The following is a 27,651-nucleotide window of genomic DNA, read 5'->3' as shown; positions in this document are numbered from 1 at the left end:
TTTCATAAAGCAGTTATGGCAGTCTCAAACAGTTTTTAAATTCTATGCAGTGAGACAACAATAAATTCTAATTGGTAAACATTCAGATATATTATCATAAAAGCTATTAGGGTTTTTAAATTAAGAGATACTATTCAAGGTATAGACCTCAATGGATGTCAAATGAAATGATGAGACTCATGGCAGAGAAGAAAAATGCATGGGGTGAATATAAATTATCAGGTGATACAGATGTCTACAGTAGATATAAACTAGTCTGCAATCAATAAACAAAAGAGGTTAGGCAAGCTAAAGAAAATTATGAGAGAAAAGCAGAAAAGAACTTCTTTAGTTAAATAGTAGAAGAAAGGAACCGAATCACATTGGTCCACTAGATATGAATGGATTAACTGTTGATGATCTTGCTCAGGTTGCAGAAAAACTGAATGAGCATTCTGCATATACATTCACACATCAGGAATTTTTAGGGATGAGGATCACAGAAGTGAGTGAAATTCTGGCAGGGAGCTGAATAACTTTGTGATAACTGAGAGGAAAATGGAGAAAAAAAATTGTTGAAGCTAAACAAAAAAGGTACCTTGGGTAGATGAGATCTATCTAGTTATATCAAAGGAGGCAGCAAAAGAGGTAGCAAAACCTTTATCCACGATTATGAGAATCTCCCTAGATTCAGGGAAGTCCCTATGGACTCAAGATATGCAAACGTATTTCCATTTCACAAAGGGGGATAGAAAGGAGACAAGGGTAATTACAGATGTGTTAGCCTGACTTCTGTTCCAGTGAAAATATTGAAGTCACTGGTTAAAGAAGTAATGCAGGACTATCTAGATAGGAATGCAGTTATATTGCAGTCACAGCATGGATTTTTAAGGAGAGATCTTGTTACTGTGTCGTAGTATCCAATCTGACTGGATACTACGACACAGTAACAAAGGAACTGGATGCAAAGAATAATTTTGACATCGTATTTTGGTCCTTGAGGCTGTCACAGATATTCTCTCAGATATGTCAAGCTGGGTTTGCTACTTGGGAGTCTAAAACAATGATGGAACTGATATTCAAGTGACACTTGAGTCAAGTGAATCTAATTTCGGTGCACTCCATCGGTCTGTGACAGCCAAATCTTCTGTTTGCAACCTTAAAAACGGTTGGTTAGATCTACCTACACTCCAGGATGGTTCCTGTGATGAATAGGATTTGTAAAATGGATCATTTTTTTGTGAAATGCAATAAAATTAATGGTCTGTTACTGGATCTGGCAATATGGTCTAAGGATACTTAGTAATTTATATTAATTAATACTTAGTAATTTATAATAATATTTATAATATTTAATAACAATTAATAATTAAATAATAATTTTTATAATAATTATTATTATCCTTTATTTCCTAATAAAGGATATATATATATAGCATGACAAAAATGGCAGGAGTGTATGGGTAAGCATATTATTGTCTGTTAGAATCAATAGTGTGTCACACTGGGTGACACACACACACATATATATATATATATATATGTAAAGTTGATCATACCACTGGGTATTATATATGCCTTAGAAATGTTATACCCATATTGCTATGGTCATGTCCAGTTTTTTAAACTTATTTTTAAGCTTAATTTTGACTTCCTTAACATATATTTTAACTTTCGATCATATTTTGCTTAATTTAATGTACATTATCAGTTACTGATGTACAATTTATTCAGCATAAATATCATCAAAATCATATCAGGAAAATCATATAAAAGTGTTTCAAACTATCATTTATTAAAATAAGCACGGAGTGCATAAGTGCTTCAATTCATACATTTGGTCATTTTTCTCGCAGAGACAAATTTGTTGTGGTTTGTTTGGTTTTTAGGAGCATTAGCAACTAAGGCCATATTGCTCCGGGATATGCGGTGGTGCTCATATCCGGGATATGAGCAGCAGTGCGTAGCACACGCTTCTTGATTAGACCGGGGTTCGAGCCCGTCACCACCAAATATGGAGGATGCGGAAAGGTCAGGGAATGACCACCGCATATCCCGGTGGTCATTCTAATGCTCCTAAAAACCAAATAACAATAACAAAACAAACATAACTAACAAAGCTACGGAGGCACCTAGAGAGACAAAGTAAGCATATATGTTACGATGTTATTTGTATAAACCACTTTACTATCTATTGGACCAAGAGACCCTCTATGCCAAAATATAGCAAAATCAGTCCCTTCCAAATGTTTAAAATATTTTTATTAATCATAATATATATATATATTACTACACTTAAATAAGCTGTTATTCAAAGCTTTTATAATTAGGACTATGTAATGCTGGTATGAGGTGCAAGAAACAGATAGTGAAGGTAGTAGTTTGAATAATTACTTATTATATACTGATGAGTGTTGGTCCCTGTTGAGGTGCATATCAGTGTGCAAATACAGTAATTAATTTTATACTTTTTTGTTTGATTATTCAATTATTTGGCTTATTTAGTAAGCACAGATTTCTGTTTTTACATATTGCCTTAATACCACCATTTTTGACACTTTATTACTACTAGCTGATGATATTTTGAATATTATAGACTTGTTCATGCTCCAGCATAACCACTGGATCAGAAGAGTTTAGATTAATCATTTTGATAATAAATACAATCATTAACTATATTTAGCAGTCACATGAGTATCTCTGCATCCTCATGCTTGATCACTTGGTTACATTGAGCCAATTTAAGATCAAAATACAATTTGCTACATTTGCATTCAAATATGCACATCGATTATATAATGTTTAATTTTAATAATAGCATTAGGGATCAAAAATAGAATATTTTTGCCTTTACACATATTTTGCACATTAGATAATAGTTAAAAGTTTAACAAAGGGTTCTAATAGAGTTACATTTAATAGCTACATAAATAAGAAACTTTTGGAAATGTAAATCATATATTTCTTTGGCGGATAAAGTATACTCCTCAGCGTCAGGAATTCATGTACTTTATGAATTGGAATATACCAATCAACTAAATTGCAAATGTCCAGACACTAATAAATAATTTTACAGCAAGTTTGATGGCATTAAACATCCACTGGTGTTAGCATTAACATTAGTAGAGGCATACAATGCAAGAAAGCAAGCTTATGCAGCATCAGCCAAAAAAAAAAAAAAAAAAAAACACATGCTCCCATTTCACCCCTCCGTTTGTTCCATATATCTGTCCAGCTCAGCCTTAAATTTATTTAGGCTATCAACTTCCATAACAAAAGATGGAAGTCTGTTCCAACAATCAACTACCTGCTGACTGAAGGCAAACTTCACACATCTATCCTACAACTGTGTTTCCTCAATTTGAATTTATGCCCTCTCAGATGATTATTCTGAGCAAGAGGAAGAATCCCATCAGCATTGAGCATGCTCAAACCATTCAAGGCTTTATACCTCTATCAGATCACCTCGCAGGTGCCTACTCTCCAGACACTGTAATCTACAAAACGTAAGCCTTTCTTGGTAAGAACAACCCTTCATTCCATTCACTATCTTGTTGCTCTTCTCTGTACTCATTCCAACAGCTCTACAATCCTTCTTAAAATGAGGCCTCCAGACCTGTATACAGTACTCAAGGTGTGGCCTGACCATTGCCTTATACAAGGGAATAATCACCTCCTTATACCTGCTAGAAAAATTCCTGTATATCATTGACAAGACACCATGAGCTACACTTGCAGACCGTCTGGCTCAAAAACCTTCATATCTGCACAATTATCCCCAGGTGCTTTTCATTCTCTACCACTGTCAGTGTAGTACCACAGAGTTGATATGTTACTCTGGGGTTACTGCTTCCCATATGTAGTACTTCACATTTGTCAATGTTAAATTTCATTTGCCACCTCTCAGCCCATCAGCTCAACTTTTCTAGATCCTGTTGCAGTAGCATACTGTCATTAACAACCCTGCCTAATTTCATATCTGCAAACTTGAACATTAAGCCTGATATATCATCATCAATATCATTTATAAATACAGAAAACAATGGACCCAACACTGAACGCTGAGGGAATCCACTAATAACATTAGTCCATGAAGAGCAGTGTCCATTGATTACTACTCTCTGTCTTCTCCCACTCAACCATCCCTTTATCCGTAGCAGCAATTTGCCTCCAATGCCACACTGCTACAATTTGTGCAGCAGTCTTCCATGTGCAACAGTATCAAAAGCCTTTCTAAGATCCAAATATATGATATCAAAGTTATTAGCATTAGCATTAGTTATTCCCTGCATCCAGTTCCTCTGTGACCACATCATAGTATCCAATAAAATTGGTCAGATAAGACTTCCCCTTAACAAAACTATGCTGTGTCCGAGCTATAACTAAAGCCTAGATGATCCTGCAGTGCTTCTTTAACCAGTGCCTCCATTAATTTACCTGGAACAGAAGTTAAACTAACAGGTCTATAATTACTTGTGTCGCCTTTTGATCCTCCTTTGTGAATTGGGGTCACATTTGCACATCTCCAGTCTGTGGGTACTCCCCTGAGTCCAAGGAAGTTCTCATAATTGTGGCCAAGGGTTTGCTTACTTCCTTTGCTGTCTCCTTTAATATAACTGGATAGATCCCATCCACCCCAGGTGCCTTTCTTATGTTTATCTTCAACAATTTCTCCTCCACTTTCCTCTCAGTTATTACAAAATCATTGAACTCACTGCCAGAGTTCAATTCACCTCTGGGATTCCCCTCACTGAATAACTCCTCATGTGTGAATGTAGATGCAAAATACTCATTTAGTTTGTTAGCAACCTGAGCAGGATCATCAACAGTTGAACCATCGATATCCAGTGGACCAATCTGATTCATCCCTTTCCTTCTAGAGTTTACATAGATAAAGAACTCTTTGCTGCTTTTCTTAGCATCCTTTGCCAAAGAATTCTCATAATCTGCCTTTGCCTGCCTAATCTCCTTTGTGACTTAATCACAGACTAGCTTATATCTATTATAGGCTTTCCATGTCACCCATTAATTTATATGTATCCCATGCATTTTTCTTCTCTGCCACATGTCTCATTAGTTCAACTGACATCCATTTATGCCTAAACCTTGAACAATATTTCTTAGTTGGTGTGAAAAGCCTAGTAGCTTCATAAAACACATACCCAAGATTAATTCAAAGAATTAATCTTGGATATGTGTTTTATGGGTATGTATGTACCAAAGTTGGATAATAAGCTTGTGTCTAGAATCAGCCTTGGGCAATTTAGCTTGATAACTAGCCAATTTTAATATCTGATATTCAATACCCAAGACCAGTTGTCAACCAAGCTCCTCTCCAATGCACACATATTACTATTTGGTTTGTTTCACAAAAAATTTCATAACTGGTTCATTCTTTTTTAAGGCAGTTTGAGCGCATGGTCCCAAAATATATATATTTCTAAGAGTGAACATTATTATGATCTTCTCTGGCATCATGTGATTATTGCCCTTCCAAAGGGAGAGAATGTTTGAACATAACTATTTTTATGTAGGATATAACTCTTTCTTACATTGCTTGACTATACAGTTGCTTTAGTATTAACGCTATTACTATTGGTAAAGACCAAAAGATATAAGGAAACTAGGCTTTTGCTGAATGAGTAAAAGAAATAAAACCGCCTATACAACCTTTATCTTTCATATCATACTATTACTGTTGCTGGAAAATACCAATTCAGCTGCCCCTCAAATTTCATCAGATTGTCAACTTCAATCACCCAGGATGACAGTTCATTCCAGTGGTAAACACCATACTGACCAAATATGAATTTTTTTAGGTTCAGTTTATCAGTTCCCCTAATATTTTGTACAATGATTATTTTAATTCCATTTCGATTGAAAATTCTACCATCATTAAACTGCCCCCCCCCCAGGTGCCTTATATACCTCAATCAGGCATTCGTTCCCCCAAGATGCCCACTTTCCAATCTCTGTAATTCATACATTTATAGTCTGTCCTTTTTTGGAAATACCATTGTTATTCTTACTAAATGAATCACCTGTGTTCCGATCCACCATGTCTTTTACCTCTAGATGCAAAGTTATAGTGAATCATTAAAAACACACACACATGCTGTTTGCCTTGCCTAGCATCTGTTTACACTGCATGTTTACCCTTTTGTTGACTTATATAAAAACATTAAAGTCTCTTTCTTTATTTAAAATCTTCAGCTCCACTCCCCCTGGTGTATAAGTTATTCTTGGGTTTATTACTTTCCAAAGGTAGAACTTATTTTGGAAAATAATAACCCTTTGCACATGTCAAATCATACATATTGGAAATATGCTGCCATTTCTCTGACCATCCATGTAGCTAGTCCAGATCATTCTGAAGAAGCTCTATCTGACTTTCCCTACCCTCCTGACCTTCACATCACCTGAAAATTGTTCTGGACTATATATAACATTTGAGGTGGCCAAGCATTCCACCACTGCTTTGACAGCCTTTTCACACCTTAATCCTTATAACTTCTGGTTAAGGGTTTCAATATTCTGTTTCAATATTCTATTTCTGGCTGACCTGAAGGAAAACACACATGGAGCACTGTAAAAATTTCTTATGGCATGCTTCTTGAAACAGTTGACCATTCATGATAGCTATTTGTTATTCATATGACTATCACATTGAGCAATTTTATCTCTGCATTCTGCAACTTCAAGTACTGTACCACAACAACAAATAAAATATACTGTGTCAGTTGCATGCAGCATCAAATCCACCCTGGTGTCATTTGGATGGCAACAGAATGTATTCAGTGAACTTTTTTTGTGCTTTTCATTTACACATGGTCCAGACCACTGTCTACTTTAAATTTCATCACTGGGTGATTCATGGTTTACAACCCATAGGCAGCTAAAATGATGCACTTTACCTGTAACCACCCTGTACACACACACACACACACACACACACACACACACACACACACACACACACACACACACACACACCAGTTAAAAAAAGTTAATGTCACAGAGTAAAAACTTGATGAAACTGAAATAAAAAATAAAATAAAATAAATATACAATAATACATACAACGTATTCCATATATCTTTAAAGGATCAAGTTGTTTTTTTCCATGCTTTCCTGTACCAGAAATATTAGAACATGCTTGAGTTTCACGATCAAAAAGATAATCAAGAAGTGTTAATGCCATCTTTTCAGGAGTTGTACATGACTCATTTATAACATCCAAGTCCCTAAACACATCAAAAAAAAAAAAAAAAAAAGAAGGTGCTATATTAAAAGATAATCAAGTAGCATTAAGTAGTATTTAACATGACATCTTTAAATTCAAATTTTTGGTAACTCAGAGTCAAATAGTAATATACAAATGCAGTATTTCCATTTTGTGTACTCAATATTATTAAACTATTTGAATTCCAGTTGACATGCTGAAGTTCAAAAGCAGACCATGTTGACTGAAAAAATACATACTGTTTATGTATACCATAAACATTCACTAATCTGGTCACTGGGAAGGATGAGCAGATTAGTGACAAGAGCAAATTGATGTACATATGGAGAATGGTTTAGAAGGTGTGAACTGCAAAGTTTGACAACTAGACATCTAACGGGAGATCTAATTGAAGGTGTATGATGCACTGAAGAGATTAACCAAAATGAATGAGGAAGGTCTACTCTCCGAAGCCATAAACAGGGGACACAAATATAAAATCTCGGGGAATAACATAAGATTGGATCTCATGAAGTTTGCCTGCAGGTGGTTGAATATTGCAGTAAACTGCTTCCCAATGAGGTAGAGGCAATGAGTCTAAGTTTAAAGAACTGTATGATTACCTTGTGGGAATAATATGAATATTCTGGTTTGTTGATATTTTTTTTATTATTATTTTTATTTATTTATTTTTGGCTGATGCAAATGAAGTTCGCTTTCTTGCATCAATTTCCCTTAATAATACTACTAAAATACTAAAAAAAACTGTTCTGGCTGCACAGAGAATGCTCAGTCATTTCCCAATATAGTTTCTGAATAATTGCATGGTGTGTTGAGCCATGTGTGATAGCACATTACCATGTGACAAAATAGCATAATTAGTCAAATACAGAGGTCTTTTGTTTTTGATGGCATGTCATAGACCAAATATGAGGATTTGGGTGCAGTTTTATAAGTTTGCTGTTTCACCTGTTCACGAAATGATGGCAATTCTCTGCGAGTCAAACAACAGCACAAAACTGACCTTCCCAGTGTTTTTAAATTCTTGAATTTCATTGGCCATAGCGATACTGATGTTTTCACTACATGCTGCATTTCTCTCTCTCTCAAAACTGCGAGGAAAACAAAAATATGAGAGTAGGCATACTTTAGCGTGTAAATAAGCGAGATAACAAGAGAAAGCAATACTCATGATCTAATTATCAGCAGGCAGTAATTCTTTGTGCAGTAGAAATCTCCTAATGCATAATGAGTCACAATAGTCTTGGATTTTAAAATTTTAGGAGTTGATGTTAACAACTACAAATTCTATATGGGAATTGCTAACAGAAGTAACCATAGAAGCTACTAAGTTTTATACCAAGAGATCTTAATCTTAATTATTATACTTCTTATGTAGCTGTTCCTTTTTCTCCTGCCGAATTATCTTCTGCCATTGCCAGAATTAAATCTAATCAGTGTCCTGGTGAAGATTTTACCTAACTAGTTGTGTAACACATAACTAGTAGTGCAATGGAATAGTAGGTTTAATTGCAATAAATAAGTAACTGAATGGTTCTAATTACATGTTAGGCATGTATTTTTTGTTTTTAGCTAAAAAAAGTTTACTTTTTAGTAAGGATATAACTAATTTAAAACTGCGATTGTAACAGTATAGCATAACATTATCTTGATAGTGTAATACATATCACTGCTATTTGTTTGTTATTTGGTTTTTAAGAGAATTAGCAACTAAGGCCATATTGCTCTGGGGATATGCGGTGGTCATTCTCTGACCTTTCCGCATCCTCCGTATTTGGTGGGCACAGGCTCGAACCCCGGTCTAATCAAGAAGCATGTGCTACGCACTGCTGCTCCTGCCCACCTGGCTAAGGAGGCACCCATATTACAGCATTTAGGAATCTATTAGCTTAGTGTAGTATTGACAATTAATCAATTAACTTGATTAATTTTCATTATTGATCAATTAAATTGTATTTAAAAGGAAATCATGCCCCAGACTAGAGCAGCAAAGCAAAGTAGAGGAAATGCTGTGGCTCAGTGAAGAACCAAAGGGGACAATTCTTCTATGAATGACAGCCTAACAAAATGTGCAACTTGTGCAATGTTTGCCAATCTTTCTGGAACAGGACACGGTACAGCCAAGGGGTATGTCTTTGTATGCATTCAGTACAGAGTGTGTGTGTGTGAAGAAATTAGGCACCAACTCAGCATTCCATGGGCATTTATGAGAGTTTGAAGAGTAGAGCAGATTCCTTCAAAGGAATAAGAATGGGGGCCTATCACTTTCTCAACTGTCCAACTTAATGCCAGAGCTCACACTTGTGCATCAGGCAACACAGCAGCAGTAATCTCCAAAGAAGAATGCACTAGTCCCATAGGAGGTGGTTATTGTCAGTGACTCTACTGTCAGGGAAACAGGAAATATGCTGTGCAAGAAGGACAGGTGGAATAGAACTAAGGTATATCTTACAGGGGCAAATACAGATGACATTGTAGAGCAAATATCTTTTAAGGGCCCAAAAGGTGATACTGTTGTACATGTTGGCACTAATGATATTAAGATAGGAGATCAGAGGACTTACTTAACAAGTACAGGGAAAAGGTCATGAGTTAGGATTGAATTTGAAAGTGTCTGCAATTCTGCCCACACACAATAGGAATAGGAAGGAGTGCACGTTAAGAGCCTTGTTAATCAATTCAACCCTGGAGAGAATGTGCAAGGCTCATAAGGTAGAATTTTCCCAGCATGGTTTGTGCTTGTTAACAGGAGAGGCTGTTTTTACAGGGATGGGATACAGTTAAATACAAGGGGTGCTGATGCTACTGAGACAGTGATAGGTGGGCGGGAAAACTACTAGCTTGGGAGGATTCACAGACTAATAGATTAACTAGAGCTACACGCAGAGATGAAGGAGGTAGTTGTGGTTCTCTTTCCATAATATTATTACATTATATTTTATTTTCAGATTCAATCAATTTTTGAAAAGAATGGTTAAACTTTGTTGACATATGCCTAGTAAGAATTTAAAACATGTCTTCAATTGTTAGTGAAGTACTTGCTGTTCAAAGCAATTTGCAACAGAAGCAATAAAATGGGATTTTTGAAACAGAAGATTTATACTATCTTATTCATCTTCAGTAAATTTTAATTCCTTTATTTCATATTGATGTTATCTTTTTTTACTATTTGTTTTGTAATGAAAAACAAACCATATGGGTTTGTTTTTCTGGGTTGTCAGGGCTTTCACTAACTGTGCCAGGTTTCACTGATCACTGCCAATAAACATCAAAATGGTTGTCTTGGTGATGATGCATAATTCAAATAAACAGCAACCATTTGCTTTAAAACATTGAAGCAATCAGCTACTTTCCTTTGGGAGCAGCATTTTTCATTTGAAATGCAAGTGTAGGATTGAGATAATTTGTGATAATATGCAGAGGTGTAACTAGGGTATGGAAAGGGTGGCCTCAGCCACAGGTACTGATTCATCTTAGGCACCAAATGGAGTTAAAGATGAAGAATAACTGGAGGTATAATTTATCGATGTTGAAGACATCTTTAGTGGAGTTAGTTGAATTTTTGTGTTAAGAAAAAAAAAAGGTTGGAATAATGTAACATATAATAATGTTACATCATATAATATTCCACTACATTATTATATGGTGTAACATATAATAATGTTATGCTATATGATATTCTCCAAATGAATCAAATTTCAACACAGAAGAAGTCCACATGCACATATATTATTATGGTTAAACAAGTCACCTAACTGTTTAATTATAAATACTTGGTATACATTCTGTAATGGTATAAAAGTGTATAATTTGATAGTATGAACCAGAGCTATAAAATTACATTAGATTAACAATAGATACTCGGCCCAAACCACCATATTTCTTTTCTAAAGTATTGCCTTCAAAACAACATCATTCCGAAGTTTTCCAGGGTTAATTTAAATCATAAAATTTCGGGCGTTAAGCAACTAGCACTTGACACATTGCATAATATAGTTAAGCTTGCCTTAAGATCTCAGTATTCTGATAAAAAAAAATACCTTTCACAAGTTAGGAAACTTTGCGACAAATTAAAAAAATTATCTGCATCCTAACGATTGGTCTGAATTGAAAACCTCCATAAATTTGCAATGTGGAGCCCTGCCCTCAGAAATAAAAAACAGACACGTTAACATATTGAATAGTTTTATCGGGAGAGTCAAGACACATTCATACGAGTTCTAATACATTGTTGTGAGCTTGCGACCAAATGCATATGAGTTGTGTGACGACCCCCCCACCACATACGCACAACAGTCAACTGCAGAATACTTCAGCTAGTTCGCGAACACCCCCTCGCCCTACATTCAATGAACCGACATATCAACAGGTTACAAATCTTTCCTCGTATACGCTATTGCAGGACCAGATTTCACTTTTATCCAAAGGGTTAAATTAAAATTTACCACCTCAAAAACTACCTAAAAAACAGTGTGTAATTGATATTGAATTTGGACTTCGCAATGTTCCACAAAAATATTTATTTATTCAACAAGTTAACCAGGTGCTGAATAACATAAAAGAAACACGACTGCCTAAATTGAATATATATTACAGTTTAGCTGTACGTGAACTTTGGGAAAATAAAGACATTATTATTCAGAGAACTGACAAAGGAGATACAGTGGTAATACTCAATAAACGTGATTATATTAATAAGTTAGTGTCAGTTGTATCAGATACCTCCACTTATCTTGAAGTAGACCCGGCACTATTTACCAATTTAGTCAACCAATACAATAAAATGTTAACCATGTATCGAAAAAATGACTACATTACTATGGCTCAGTTAAAGGAATTGAAGGCCAGAACCTACAATATCCCTGCACTTTTCTGTCAGGTAAAATTACATAAGACTGGCTTTCCTATTTGGCCTATTGTTTCCTACAGAAACTTGGCATTTTCATCCTTGGCCACATGTATATAGCATTATAAAACCCTTTAGACAGGCAATACAATTTGGGATTAAGAACTACAATACACTATTTAATAACCTTAAGGACTGTAGACTTGGCAGTAATGATAATTTATTCTCACTAGATGTTACCTTGTTATATACGAATGTAAACGCTGAATACACATTAGATATTCTTTGGGATATGTTAAATAATAACTCGATACCGATTAATTATACGAAGCTTCTTATTAAGGGAATTTTTCACTTAATTAAACTCTTAGTTGAAGCCAACTATAGCACCTTTCGAGACAAAGTATACAAACAAATTTTTGGTTTGCCAATAGGATTAAGCCTCAGTGGCCTAATATCAGAGATCTACCGATATATATGTGAATGTACAGCGTTTACATATGAATGTAAATGCTGAATACACATTAGATATTCTTTGGGATATGTTAAATAATAACTCGATACCGATTAATTATACGAAGCTTCCTATTAAGGAAATTTTTCACTTAATTAAACTCTTAGTTGAAGCCAACAATATCACTTCGAGACAAAGTATACAAACAAATTTTTGGTTTGCCAACGGGATTAAGCCTCAGTGGCCTAATATCGGAGATCTACAACTCAACGATTGAATGTATACACTTGACACCTTTTCTACCCCATATCACATACTATGGGAGGTATTTAGACGATGTTCTAGTCGTTACCGATAGTAGCACTATCCAAGACATTTTACATTCATTTAATAATATTCATTCTAGACTCAAATTTACATTGGAGAGTGAGAATACGGATACTAAGTCATTAAATTTTCTAAATTTCACGCTTACTTGGGACGGAAATAAAATCCAATTTAACATCTATCGTAAACCTACAAACACCGGTATGATTCTACATTATAACAGCTATCACCCATTCACCTACAAAAGATCGATTATCTTTAATCAATTTCTCAATGCACATAAATAAATATGCAACGACAGAATCTGCTTTGGGCTCAGAAATACAAATATTAACCAGCAGATTCTTAAACGGGGTTACCCACTTGCTACAATAGACAGAATTAGGGTACAAGCTAAGGATAGAATACAAAAAATACACCAATCAACAATAGTAATATCAAAAAATACTTTATTTCTGTCCTATATGTTGAACGGTGGCACATACAACTTAACAGATTCTTTAAAGATAACGAATTTAAAATCGTAGCCAGGCCAATACGGAAATTACACACTATACTAAACAATCGCTCAGTCCTTTCCTCATTTGCAACACAAATAAATGACCTAGTATACAACATTTCTTGTGGTGATTGCGACTCGTCTTATCAGGGTTCTACGCAGCTTCCTCTGAATTTTCGTGTTAATCAACATGCAGCCTCAGTACGTGAGGCTGCGTGCTGCTTCTCATTCAGCAGCATCAGAACTAGCCTTTCATGCCGTTAATGAAAAACATACTTTTTTATTTAACAAGGCCAAAATACTTAGAGTCCAATGTAATTATACAAGACTATTAATTGCAGAAACCAATGAAATAAAATTGCACGAGAATTCTGTTAATGTTCGTCGGCCATCGTGGTCCTACAGGCACATGTGCGAAGACAAATAATCTCTATATTCATCTTTTAAGGGCACAAAAGGTGATATAGTTGTACACGTTGGCACTAATGATATTAGGAGTATGAGACCGGCAGAATTACTTAATAAGTACAGGTCACTGTTGAACAAAAGCCGAGAATTAGGGTTGAATTTGAAAGTGTCTGCAATTCTGCCCAGACACGATAGAAGGGAGTATATGATGAGAGCCTTGTCGATCAATTCGGCCCTGGAAAGAATGTGCAAGGCTCAAGGGGTAGAATTTTTTTCAGCCTGGACTGTACTTGTTAACAGGAGAGACTGCTTCTATAGGGATGGGATACACTTAAATAGGAAGGGTGCAAGAATATTTGCTGATGCTATCAGGCAGTGTTAGGTGGGTCGGAAAACTGCTAGCTTGGGGGGATACAAGGACTAATAGTTTAACAGTAGCCGTAGGCAGAGGTGAAGGTGATTCTTGCACAACTTCTATTAGAATAAGTAGTGACCTGGAGCGTGGGGTGTTGGGGGTTTCAGGGATGGATGGCAGTCATCCTGAAATAGGTGGGTATATGGGATGCATTAGGGTAACTAAGAATAGGAGTAGGAGCATGTATACCAATGCTAGAAGTATAGTAAATAAATTTGATGAATTTGAAGTGTTGGTCAAGACATCAAAGGCGGATATTGTTGGGATAGCAGAGACATTGTGTCACACAGATATAAGGAATGCTGAACTGGAATTTGGGGAGTACAATGTGTACAGAAAGGATAGACAGGATAGAAAGGGAGGAGGTGTTATGCTGTTAATTAAGAAAAACATAAAATCAAAAGAAGTGCATCCAGTTGATATAGATGAACAGTGCACTGTTGAGTCAGTTTAGCGTGACATAAGCACTGCGAAAGCAAAAATAAGAGTAGGAGTGTGTTATAGGCCTAATGACTCGAATGAGTACAATGAATAATTGTACAGAGAAATAGTGGGCTAGTAAATTGGAATGTCTTATAATGGGGGATTTTAACTTCCCAGATATTGACTGGAACTTGTGGTCACTCACACACTAGTCAGGCTTTTGTGGATATATTGGATGATTGTTTTCTGCAGCAGCATGTTCGAGAGGCAACCAGAGAAAGTAATACTCTTGATCTGGTTATCAGCAGTGATCATTCGTGTATTAAGAATTTGCAGATAAAGGAACCACTAGGTGGCAGTGATCACAGTGTACTGATGTGGGATTTACTTAAAGATTTAATTACCATCAGGGGTAAAGGAAAGGGTTTTTGCTTCCGTAAAGGTGAGTACAGTGGTCTCCGACAGTTTTTAAATTCTGTACAGTGGGATAAACTGACGATGTTACCAACAGTAAATTCTAAGTGGGAAGCATTCAAGGAATTAATCGTGGAAGCTACTAAAAGTTTCATACCTATTAAGAAATATTGTTCGAGGTTTAGGCCTAAATGGTTATCTAATGAACTAATGAGACTCGTTTTTTTTTTTTTTTTTTGATTTGGTAGTTGTTGGCGCATCGGCTTCTGTGGCCATATTGCACCTCCCATGGTTTTTGCAGTACTTTGATCCAGCCCGAGGCGGGAATCGAACCCGCGACCTTTGGGTTGCCGGGCAGGTACTTTACCCACTCGGCTAGCCCGGTCGGCAATGAGACTCGTAATAGAGAAGAAAAATGCATGGGATGCATATAAATTATCAAGCGACTCAGAAGCCTATGGCAGATATAAGCTAGTCTGTAATCAGGTGACAAAGGAGGTTAGGCAGGCGAAGGCAGATTATGAGAAATCCTTGGCAAAAGATGCAAAGAAAAACAGCAAGGATTTCTTTACTTATATAAACTCTAAAAGGAAGGGGATGAATCTGATTGATCCACTTGACATCGATGGTTCGACTGTTGATGATCCTGCTCAGATAGCAAACAAACTGAATGAGTATTTTGCATCTACATTCACACATGAGGAATTAAGGTTTGAAAATGGCAGAAGGTTATCAAATTGTAGCAGGATATTTAATGATTTTGTAATAACTGAAAGCAAAGTGGAGGAGAAATTGTTGAAGTTAAACATAAGAAAAGCACCTGGGGTGGATGGGATCTATCCAGTTATATTAAAGGAGGTGGCAAAGCAACTAAGCAAACCCTTAGCCATAATTATGAGAGCATCATTGGACTCAGGGAAGGTTCCCACGGACTGGAGATGTGCAAATGTATCCCCAATTCACAAAGGGGGATCGAAGGGTGACACGAGTAATTACAGACCAGTTAGTTTAACTTCTGTTCCCGGTAAAATAATGGAGTCACTGGTTAAAGATGCATTGCAGGATCATCTAGACAAGACTGCAGCAATAATTCAGACACAGCATGGGTTTGTTAAGGGAAAGTCTTGTCTGACAAATTTGATAGGATATTATGATGTGGTTACAAAGGAACTGGATGCAAAAAATAATTTTGATATCATATATTTGGATTTCAGGAAAGCTTTTGACACTGTTGCGCATGGAAGACTATTGTACAAATTGGAGCAGAATGGTATTAAGGGTAAGTTGCTACAATGGATAAAAGGATGGTTAAGTGGGAGAAGACAGAGGATGGTAATCAATGGGTGCTGCTCTTCTTGCACTAATGTTATTAGTGGAGTCCCACAGGGTTCGGTGTTAGGTCCACTGTTGTTTTGTATATTTATCAATGATATTGATGAAGGTATATCAGGCTTAATGTCGAAGTTTGCAGATGATACAAAGGTTGGCAGGGTTGTTAATGACAGTAATGGCAGTGTGCTACTGCAACAGGATCTAGATAATTTTGGGAGATGGGCTAAGCAGTGGCAACTGAAGTTTAACCTTGACAAATGCAAAGTACTGCATATGGGTAGAAGTAACCCCAGAGAAACGTACCAACTGTGTGGTACTACACTTAAGGTGGTAGAAAATGAAAAAGACCTGGGAGTAATTGTGCAGTCAGATATGAAGTTTTCTGAGCAATGCAGACAGGCTGCCAGGGCAGGTCATAGGGTTTTGTCAATGATATATAGGAATTTTGCTAGCAGGGAAAAGGAGGTGATTATCCCTCTGTATAAGGCAATGGTCAGGCCACGCCTTGAGTACTGCGTACAGGTCTGGAGGCCTCATTTTAGGAAGGATGTAGATTTGCTTGAGCTTGTACAGAGAAGGGCAACAAGATGTTGTAGGAAATGGAGGGATCCTCTTACCAAGTGAAGCTTAAATTCCTCAAATTGCAGTGGCTGGAGACTAGGCACCTGCGCGGTGATCTGATTGAGGTATATAAGGCCTTGAATGGGTTGAGCACGCTGAATTCTGATGGGATCCTTCCACTTGTTCAGATTACAAACCTAAGAGGGCATAAATTCAAATTAAGAAAAGACAGATGTAGAATAGATGTGCGGAAATTTGCCTTTAGCCAGCGGGTGGTTAATTGCTGGAACAAACTTCCATCTGTCATTGTGGAAGTTGATAGGTTGAATAAATTTAAGGAGGAACTGGACAGGCATTTGAAGGGAATGGTGTGTTTTTTTTTTTTTTTTTTTGGCTGATGCTGCATAAGCACATACACTTGCTTTCTTGCATCACATGCCACTGCTACTACTACTACTACTATTTAAGTTCCATGCTCACCCCCATTCGGTAATTTTCATTCCTGTAATCACAACATATGGTCGAAAAGCATGGTCAGCCTCCGGAAGGAAAATCGTTATGCATTTTTTTCGTTAAATTAATTTTTTACTTAATTTTTAATTATTGTTAATTATTTCTTACTATAATGTAAGACTTTCGATTTTTTTAAAAATTGTTTTTGTTTTAATTTCTGGAGAGTATCATACAGAAGTGTTTTACATATCACGTTGAGGTAAACTGCTGTTATTCTTTTACAGAAGTGTATAATATAAGAGACTTATAGTGTGAGTTCCATCGTTATGGAAAAAAAATTTCCTATTGAAAGTATATATGAAAAAGTAAATGATCCAGTGTGTCAAATAACTCGCCACTTGCTAATAAAACCCTGCAAAAATAAAGTACCTTTTGACATGTGTGATTTTAGTTGAAGAAGTTAGTATGATAAGAGCAAAATTGTTACTGATTATTATGCAGATAGAAATTAAAGATATGTGTCTATAGCAGATAACAGGAATTCATGAACTCTCAGTCAGAGGTATGAACATATATTTTATAGGAGATTTATGCCAATTACCTCCTGTGTGTGTGTGACAGCTATATATAAACCTTTAAAGAATTTGTTGGTCGGTCTGATATTATGGCGCTCATTACAGTTTCATGTACTTGGACAAGTTGTATGACAGTCTGATAGTACATTCTCGGCTTACTTATGAAAATAGGTAATGGAGAAGCATTAACTTCTGAAGAACTTAAAATTATTGAATCGAGATTTGTTCCTAAAGAAGATGCATGTTATGTTCTCATGGTATTTGGTTTTTTTCTAGAGAATAATGATGTTAATGACTATAACAATTATGTTTTTTCTCAGGAAGGAATGCACAAAGTTGTTCCTCAGGATGTGTATCAAGGATATAATTCTGAAGAACAATTGAGGAGTATGAGAAATAAAATTCATAAAATGACAATGACCAAAACAGTGGATCCTCCATATATGCTTTCATTGTTTAAGGGAAAACCATATATGATTACCACAAATATAGATGTTGTAGATGGAATGGTAAATGGTGTGACTGGAACATCAGAGTATATCAAGTACAAAGGAGATGAAACTGTCAAACGAGTATGGATGAAATTGCCAAGAACAAAATAGGGCATAATCTTCAATCATAACATAAACAAAATATGAAAGATAAATCTATACCCAATGGTAATGGATAAATTATTAAAAAATTAAAAAAAAACTATATTTTTATTTATTACAACAATCAGTGTCACAATCTAAAAACATTTTCAATGCCTGCCAGATTACTTACCTGATACATAATTATTGTTATTTTATTTTTAAAATATGACAGTTGTTACTAAAATCAATTATTATAAAATCTGTTGCTTTTACATAAAAAATATAATTTTATGGACAATAACTTAATAATTTTAAATTATAATTATAATTTAATTACACCTATGAAAAAAAGGCATATTTCTGATATTGTAGGAATTTTGCCAATAGGAGTCAAAATTCTCAGTTATGCTTCTTCTCATTATTGTAATTTGTTTTACAATAATGAGATTTATGCATTCTGTAGCAAACATGGCTTGCTTTCTGTTACATGTATAACTGAGATTTTGCCAGGCTATGTAACTGCTGTTAAAGGAAGACCTGCAACTAGGTGGAAGGATGAGATCAGTGAACTTTTGGGCGTGACATTTTGTGATACAGCTCATATAGCACATGATTTATGCAGTTGGAGGAATTTGTTGGTGGCCACAACCGCTCCTCAAGGAACTATGTGATTGGAAGAAGATGTACAAAATACTAGCTACCTACCTCATAGAAATGTTTAACTCATATACACGGGCATCTAAATGCACAACTATTGATCTCTCATTCCAAATACAGTAGACTCTCAATTTTCCAGGATAGATGGTAAAAAAAAAGTTCCTGGATAATCGATTTCCCGGTTAATCCAAAAATACAGCAAGTCCCCGACATACGTAAGAGATACGTTCCAGGACTTCTTATGTAAGTTGAGTTTTACGTAACTAACTCGGAAATGACTAATAAAATATTGCTACTATATTCTTGATATGCCAAAATTACAAAAACCACATAATATGCTCAGAAGAATGAAGAAAAATAGTTATATATTTTTAATTAGTTCAATTAAAAACTTTATCTGGGGACAGCAGTGAAGTAGCCAGAGTGGCACATAAGAAAAGAAAACATAAAAGGATGAAAAAAAACGCATGTTATTGTACTGTAAAAACTGATTTTTATTTCGTAGCCTTGGTTATTATAGTTAACTTCCTTGCTGTCGATCGCTTCACCACTTCTCGTATTCTGTCTTTCTACTTTATTATTGTGTTCATCACTGACAAATCTGAATTCCGTGCGATACTTGTTAATGTTTGCCTTTTTCATACATTTTTATTATTTTAATTTTCTAATCGTAAACGATTGCTTTCCTTTTCTTGGTAGATTTACTAGTAGTGCTGTCACTTATTCTCTTAGTCGGCACCATGATAACAGTGAAAATTAAATTTTCTGAAAAGAACTTCACAGGGTTAAGGTGAAAACTCACTATTATCACCCCAAGCGAGCTCACATTTCTGGTGGTCACTGCTATAAAACAATAAAAACAATTTGCACTTTCCGGGTTACTGGGCTTTTCTGTTAGCACAATCTATTATAAACGGGTAGTAAACTCGATCTTATTGCATTTGCAATAATACCGATAGCTGGAATTCTATGGGTTTTTAAGTTATTATGGTGAAACATGTTCCTCTTCAGTCATATAAAAAAATATAAATCACATAACATAAGTCCGAAGCTACATAAGTCGGGGACTTACTGTATCGAAAAATGTCCGGCAACCTACATAAAAAGTATGGTGATAGATAAAAAACAAAAAAACGTACCATGCACTACTCGTGTGTCCAAAACGCGAGTAGTGCGCATTGGACATGCATTTATTTTTTATGATGTCGATTTTAAATCTAATAGCTACCCTCTATTTTTTACAATGTCGCATATGATTTAGTCACCAAGATTATTTGGTTCATTAGAGATTTAACAGATGCACCATTTTCAAACTTTTGAATAATTTCAAGTTTTTGTTTAATTGAAAGCACAACCTTGCATTTGCCCATCATTTTTGCGATTTCAAACAAAGAAAAAAAAAAAAAAAAATTCCAACATCCCTGACATAAATAATGAAACAAAATTTGTCCTTTAGCGGTGCGACGGAACACAACAATCGACGCAACGCACTTAAAAAACTAAACATTTGGTCTCGTTTTTTTTTTTTTTTTTTGAGTTGCAGGTGTGAAAACAGCGGGGATTGCAAGATAATCTCCCAATGACAACTTATAACGCCACTTCTTGTCGCCTATTTATGACTTGCAAAACATCTGTTTATACTTATTCTAGTTATTACTTGAATTTTATGATTTCTTGTTGATTTTTTTTTTTTATTTGGAGTCGAAGTGTCCCAGTTAATCCGATCACGGTAAATCGAGAGTCTGCTGTATTGAATACATTTTTTGAATGGAATTGTGTAATTTACTCAGTAGTTTGCCTGCATATTTTTCAAATTCATCTTATTCAGCTTTAATGTTTTTATATTTTTCAATGGTTTTATAAACATTTTCATTATGTTTTAATATTGAATGACTGCTAATATTTTCAACAACATTTTTTTACTTTAAAAATGCATTTTTACTTTTAATTTTAAACAAGTGAAGATAGAAAAAAATTTGAAGGAAGTGACCATTACCTTGTATTGAAAAAATTAAAAATGATAATTAGTGCCAAAAATTAGCAGTATAAAAAATTAAAACAATCAAAAATGAAAAAGTTCTAATATCTTCCAACAACCATTAACCTGGTCAGGAATAAGTATGAAAATTTATATTTTGTATATACACCTAATTCTGTTTTTGCACGAACTTTTTTTACACGAATTTGATTTAACACGAATTCAAAATAAATATTTCAATCTCTTTTTACACGAGTCATTTTGATTTAACACGATTTCTATGAATTTTTTTTGCCTAAATTCTAAGAATTTTTTTTTTATTTGTGGCATATTAGTATCATTTCTATATTACACGCACCAATAGATTAGTGTGATTATCAGCTATTTATTAGTGTGATGGATTAGCTAGTGTGTGCGTTTTGAAATGCGTGCTTTTGGTTACCAATGTGTATGTCTAGGTATCTATGAATCATCAACGTTTTTATTGTATTTGGTGCACATCTACGGTATTCGTGCATTGTATCTTCGAAAGATATTTAGTAATAAGCTCTATTTCAAAGTGAAAGAATCTTTAGTGAAATTTGTGCACATATAAATTTATTAATTTTGCCTATAGTCAATAAATTGTAAGTTTACAAATTTTTCATACTTTTTTTATTAACTATAACTGAGATATTTTTCGGTAGCCCTTATATAATGTCGAATAATTCGCCTATTACCAAAATGAAAAGGAAAGCGAGTTCTTTGGAACTTAAAATTCAAATTTTAGATCGTCTTGCAACTGGACAAGGGGCTACGTCTGTAGGAAAGCATTTTGGTGTACATGAAGCTACCGTAAGAACTATTAAGAAAAATGAAGCTGCAATTAGGAAGTCGGTATGTTCTGGAACAAAAGTAAGTGTTAATTCATCATCATATACAAGAGATATTGTCAAGGAAAAAATGGAAAAGGCTCTGGTAATATGGATAGAAGATCAGTCACAAAAAAAGAGTACCAGTAGATGGAAATGCCATCAAGCAAACAGCACTAAGAATTTACAGACAGATTAAAGAAAAGAAGCCAAGCACTTCATCTCAAACAAAAAACAGAAAGTTAAACAGAAAGTATGAATTTTCTGTGAGTACAGGTTGGATGATAGGGTTTCTTAAAAGGAATGCTCTTCCCAATATAAAAATTAAAGGTGAAACTGCATCTGCAGATGAACCGGCCACTAGTATTCCCGCAGGAACTTGCAAAAATTATTGAAGACGGAGGATACACTCCTGATCAAGTGTGGAATGCAGATGAAACTGGTTTCTTCTGGAAACGAATGCCGAACAGAACGTATGTAGCCAAATCGCAGAAAACTGCTGGTGGTTTTAAGGTAGCTAAGGATCGTGTGACCTTGTTATTTTCCTCCAACGCTTCAGGAGATCGTATGTTGAAACCACTGCTGGTAAATCGAGCCCTAAACCCACGTTCAATGAAAGGTGTAGATATCAATAAACTGCCTGTTCACTGGATGTCAAACAAGAAGACCTGGGTGACAACTGCTATCTTTACAGAATGGTTCAACAAATGTTTCATCCCAGAAGTCAGATGTTATATGAATTTGAAAGGTCTCGAATTTAAAGTTCTTCTGATTTCTTGACAATGCACCCGGCCATCCTGTCTTGGAACACCCAAACATACAAATTTTATTTCTGCCACCTAATACTACATCTTTGATACAACCGCTAGACTAAGGTATAATTGCGACAATTAAAACATACTACGTAAAACGAACATTCCAACACGTTTTGGACAAACTGAATGATGAAACACTAACAGTCATTAATGTGTGGAAGAAATTCTCAATTATGGATTGTATCAATCAAGTTGGATTAGCGCTAACTGAATTAAAACCAGCAACTTTAAATGCGTGTTGGAAAGCGGTTTGGCCACAATGTGTAAAAAGCAAAGATCCCATCATCCCTAATACGACCGAATTTCCCAACATCATTACAATGGCACACAAAATTGGTGGAGAAGGATTCGATGATCTATCGTTTGAAGATATTGATGAATTGTTAACCGACAAAGCCCTAAGCGAAGATGAAATATTAGAGGTTGTCCTTGGGACTCCTTATCCCACAGAACGTAGTGATAATGAAGGAAATGATTCTGTTCTAAATGCAGATTTAATAAAAGAAGGTCTGGAACTGGCCAGAAAATTAGGTAATCATTTTGTCAAACATGACCCTAATGAAGAACGCGCTGGGAAGTTTCAACGTGAACTGAAGTTGTTGACAGCCTCTTACAGAGAATTATATAACGGCCTAACCAAAACACGAACACAACGATTAATAACTGAATTCGTTCGTAAAAACCGGTGAAACGTCAGCACCAGAGGAGACTCGTGCTGATTTTTCTCAAGAGATCACAGATAGAATTTCATAATAGAGGAAGAAGACCATGTCCACAACATTTCTAGTGATATTCCAGTCGTACGCAAATGTATGCGCCGTTTATTATCAGAAAGTGAAAATGAATAAAATCTTGTTATGTGTAAAACAGATTTTTTTTGTTCATGAAGAATTTTTTTCATTTCATATGCATACAAATTTACTTTAATACATTTTCATTACATATTATTACATGTGTATTTTGTTGAAATAAAATAATAAGCTTAAAAAGAATATTTTTATGTGTTTTTTTTTAATTATTTTTACTGATTTTTTTAGATCCGGAACCAATCGTCTTTCCTTCCATAAATACAATGTCTTTTTTTACACGAATTTTTTTTACACGTATTTTTCAGGAACGTATCTATCGTGTAAAAACAGAATTAGGTGTATATGTGTGGGAGAACATATGTAATTTCTACATATGAAATTGTGCAAAAATTCCAAATGATTTTCAAATTCTGAATGTAATGATGAAGCCATAATTTTACTGTGTTCTTGTGAAAAAGACAGTGAAAAACTGTTAGGAGGGTGAGTAGGAGAAGGTATAAAAAAAATGGTGTCTCTATAATAAATCGAGGAATACTATATCATTTTGCATATTCCACAGACATGCACACCTGACAGAGTTCATTAAGTAGAGGTGAAGAAAGAAATTATGCAGGAATTTACAGAACTGTTTTAAAAATTCAGAATTTAGTAGTCAAACCAAAATTTTAATGTTTTTTGTGAAAAAGACTGCAAAAACTGTTAGAATGGTAAGCAGGAGAAGGAGTCAAAAAATGGAGGTTCCAACATAAATCTGAGAAGTTCATAACTACGTATATTATATGAAGTGTGGCAGTAAAGTTTCTGGGCTGGTTCTGTTGCTGTCATGTTCAATGAGTTTGAAAATAAATGGAATTGGTATGTTGTAGTCCAAACTTTCTCCAACAGATAGAGGTTGCAGGTAATAACAAATTTCATTAATAGTGTTAACATTCTGTGTCACAATTTTGCAATGGAGCAACGAACAAATATCAAATTGTACTTTAAACTGGAAAATTCTGCAACAGAAACATATGAAACGTTAAAAACTGTTTATTAGAGAAAAGGCCTTGAACATTGGGGTTAAAACATACTAAAATAATATTGCTTCCACTGGCAACTGATAAAAAATAAAAGGCTTATTGAAAAAAAATATATAATTAAAAATTAAAAACAGACTGGATTAAAAATAAAATAAAACAAATTAATTTAAAAAATTAAAATACAAAGTTAATACAAAGATCAAAAACATTAGCTTGATTTTATGTTTTTAATCTAATTTTGTATTTTAATGTTTTTAATTAATTTGTTTTAGTTTATTTTTAAACAAGTTTTATTTTTAATCCAGTCTATTTTTAACTTTTAGTTATATATTTTTGTTTCAATAAACCTTTTATTTTTATCTGTTGAGGCAATATTATTTTAATATAAAACTGGTGATGAAACACTAATTTATATCAGTGTGTTTGAATGGTATAAGCAGTTCAAAGACAGATGTGAGGATGTTTGCAATGACTCAAAAATTAATGTCTGTCAACCTCTCAAAATGAGGTTGTGTACCAAAAGTTCAGGAAATTGTGGCAAGAGATTGTCTGATGAGTTGGTTATGAATAAGGAGATGATTTGTCAAATTCTGCATGAAGATTTAGGAAAAAGGAAGGTTTGTGCCACACAGTCTCATGGATGAGCAGAAGCAACGAGGAGTGTCTCACGTGAAGACTTCATCCAGATTTGTCAAGACAATCCTAATTTCCCTAACCCTTCCCTATCTCTTCCATCATGCAGTATGATTGATGACTTTTGAGGTTGTGATGAACGTCGTGGCGAGATCCAATATTCCTTACATTTCGAGGCTACAGCTCTAAAATGGTGTTTGCAGGCTGGCCACTAGATAGTACACTGGACCGAACCTATTGGTAACTCTCTAGGAGGCTTCCGGATCAGCTAGTGTATAATCCTGCTACCTCTACTCTGCCAGATAGTGACTGGAGGGAGTCCGAGTAGCGTGTATGCGGGGAGCATTGTCGAGGCCACGTTATGTCAAGGATCTGGGTATATTCTTACCATGTGTACGCCATATCCAAAAATTTCATTACTTCATACAGCATGTCCCACCCACTTTTTCTTACTATTGAATACACTATGAATTGTCAAACTAATAGAGCAAGCTTATCTGCGAAAAGATCTAAACCTCCCAAGCACTTCCTAATTCATTTCACAAATATACGTGGTCTCAATTCTAATCTCAACGATGTCCATTTCCACTTGCAGTCTGCCAAATCCCATGTACTTTTTCTGACAGAATCTCAGTTATCGGTTGATTCAACTACTACTCATCTCAGATGCCCAAATTATTCGTTGTATGATTCCTTTCGCCTCAAAGGAGGTACTTGTGCATATGTCCGTTCTGATATTCCCTGTCAGAGACTTGACAATTTGGAATCTCCTCTCTTTGATCTTCTCTGGCACTAAATCTCTCTACCTCATTGTGTCAAATTCATCTGTTGTCTCTACCATTCTCCTAACTCCACTAATCACTTGGAGCTCTTTGACTTCCTCTCTTTGCAACTTGACTTTCTCCAGTCCAACTTTCCTAACAGTGAGGTAATTTTCCTTGGTGATTTTAATGTTCACAACTCCAGCTGGCTTCTGTTTTCTAGTCACACCGATCCAGCAGGTCGAGATGCTGAGGTTTTGCAATTACTAATGACCTAGCACAGATTGTTCATTTATCTACAAGAATACTGGACAATCCTATTCATACAGCCAATACGCTTGATCTTTTTCTCACAAACAACCCTTCCACGTACACGGTCGAAGTGAGAGGTCCTTTAGGCACTTCAGATCACAACTTAGTGATTGTCTCTTCTCCAACGGAACTTTTATCTCATGGATATTCCCAACCTCGTGTTGTTTGGCATTACAAGAATGCAAAATAGGATGACCTGCGATACTTCTTTTCTTCTTTTCCATGGTCGGATTACTGTTTAAAAACTTCTGATGTCAACGTTTGCTCAGATCGTGTCAGTGAAATTATTCTTGCAGGAATGGAATCCTATATCCCACACTCCACTTTAAAATCTCGTCCTTTATCTAAACCTTGGTTTTCCAATAAATGTGCTAAGGCTGTTCAAGAGAAGAACGTTGCATATCGTAATTGGCTTGTTTATAATTCTTCAGTTTCATTTTCTGCCTACACCAAAGCTCGCAACAATTGCAAGGCAGTTATTAATCAGTCCAAACTAGAGTTTGAACAGGCTGAGAGTAGAAAACTTGGTTCTTGCCCTAATGGTAGCTGAGCATTCTGGTCTCTTGCCAAAGCTATTGGCAGCAACGTTTGCCCATCTCTGCTCCCACCTCTGTCCAAACCAGATGGTTCTGTTGTCACTTCAGCCAAGGATAAAGCTGACCTGCTAGCATCCCATTTTTCTTCCAACTCATGTATTAATGATCTTGGTAAAACACCTCCCACCATTCCCAATACGCTCCATTCAATGCCTCCTGTGGTCTTCCGTCAAAAGGATATCAGAAGGATTTTGATGAATCTTGATGCTAAGAAAGCTCCAGGTCCTGATGGTATTTCTCCACTTGTTCTCAAAACCTGTGCTCCTGAACCTACTCCTATTCTTTGCCGCTTTTTTCACTTTCTTATTCTAAAGGTGTTTTTCCTTCTGCTTGGAAATTTGCTCATATCCAGCCAGTTCCTAAAAAGGGTGACAAATCCCTCCCATCCAATTATCGTCCCATTGCAATTACTTCTACTCTTTCTAAAGTAATGGGGAAATCAATTAACCGCCAACTCTTAAACTACCTAGAAACCTTCCATCTGATCAACGATCACCAGTATGGATTCCGTCAATGTCAATCCACTGGTGATATTCTGGCTTATGTTACCCATTTATGGACTAATTCAATGGAAAGGTTTGGTGAAACACAAGGAGTTGCTCTTGACATCTCAAAGGATTTTGATCGTGTTTGGCATACAGGTCTTCTAAACAAGCTTCCATCTTATAGTTTGCCAACTGTTTTTAGTAATTGGTTATCCAGTTTTCTCTCTTATC

The 27,651-nt window shown here is 35.4% G+C and overlaps 1 protein-coding gene across 1 annotated transcript in view; it reads right to left on the bottom strand.

The window, feature by feature from the left end:
- Positions 1 to 27,651, bottom strand: part of LOC150082851 (protein BANP-like) — a 175,395-nt gene that overhangs the window by 54,572 nt on the left and 93,172 nt on the right. Inside the window, exon 8 of the mRNA XM_090378299.1 lies at positions 7,060 to 7,223. Coding sequence (XP_090234425.1) covers positions 7,060 to 7,223 — 164 coding nt within the window. The remainder of the gene's footprint in view (positions 1 to 7,059; positions 7,224 to 27,651) is intronic.

The sequence above is a fragment of the Mastigoproctus giganteus genome, chromosome 7 (genome assembly GCF_048544385.1).
Source record: "Mastigoproctus giganteus isolate SK-2022 chromosome 7, ASM4854438v1, whole genome shotgun sequence".
Taxonomy (NCBI): Eukaryota; Metazoa; Arthropoda; class Arachnida; order Uropygi; family Thelyphonidae; genus Mastigoproctus; species Mastigoproctus giganteus.
This window is presented reverse-complemented; position numbering and strand designations above follow the sequence as displayed.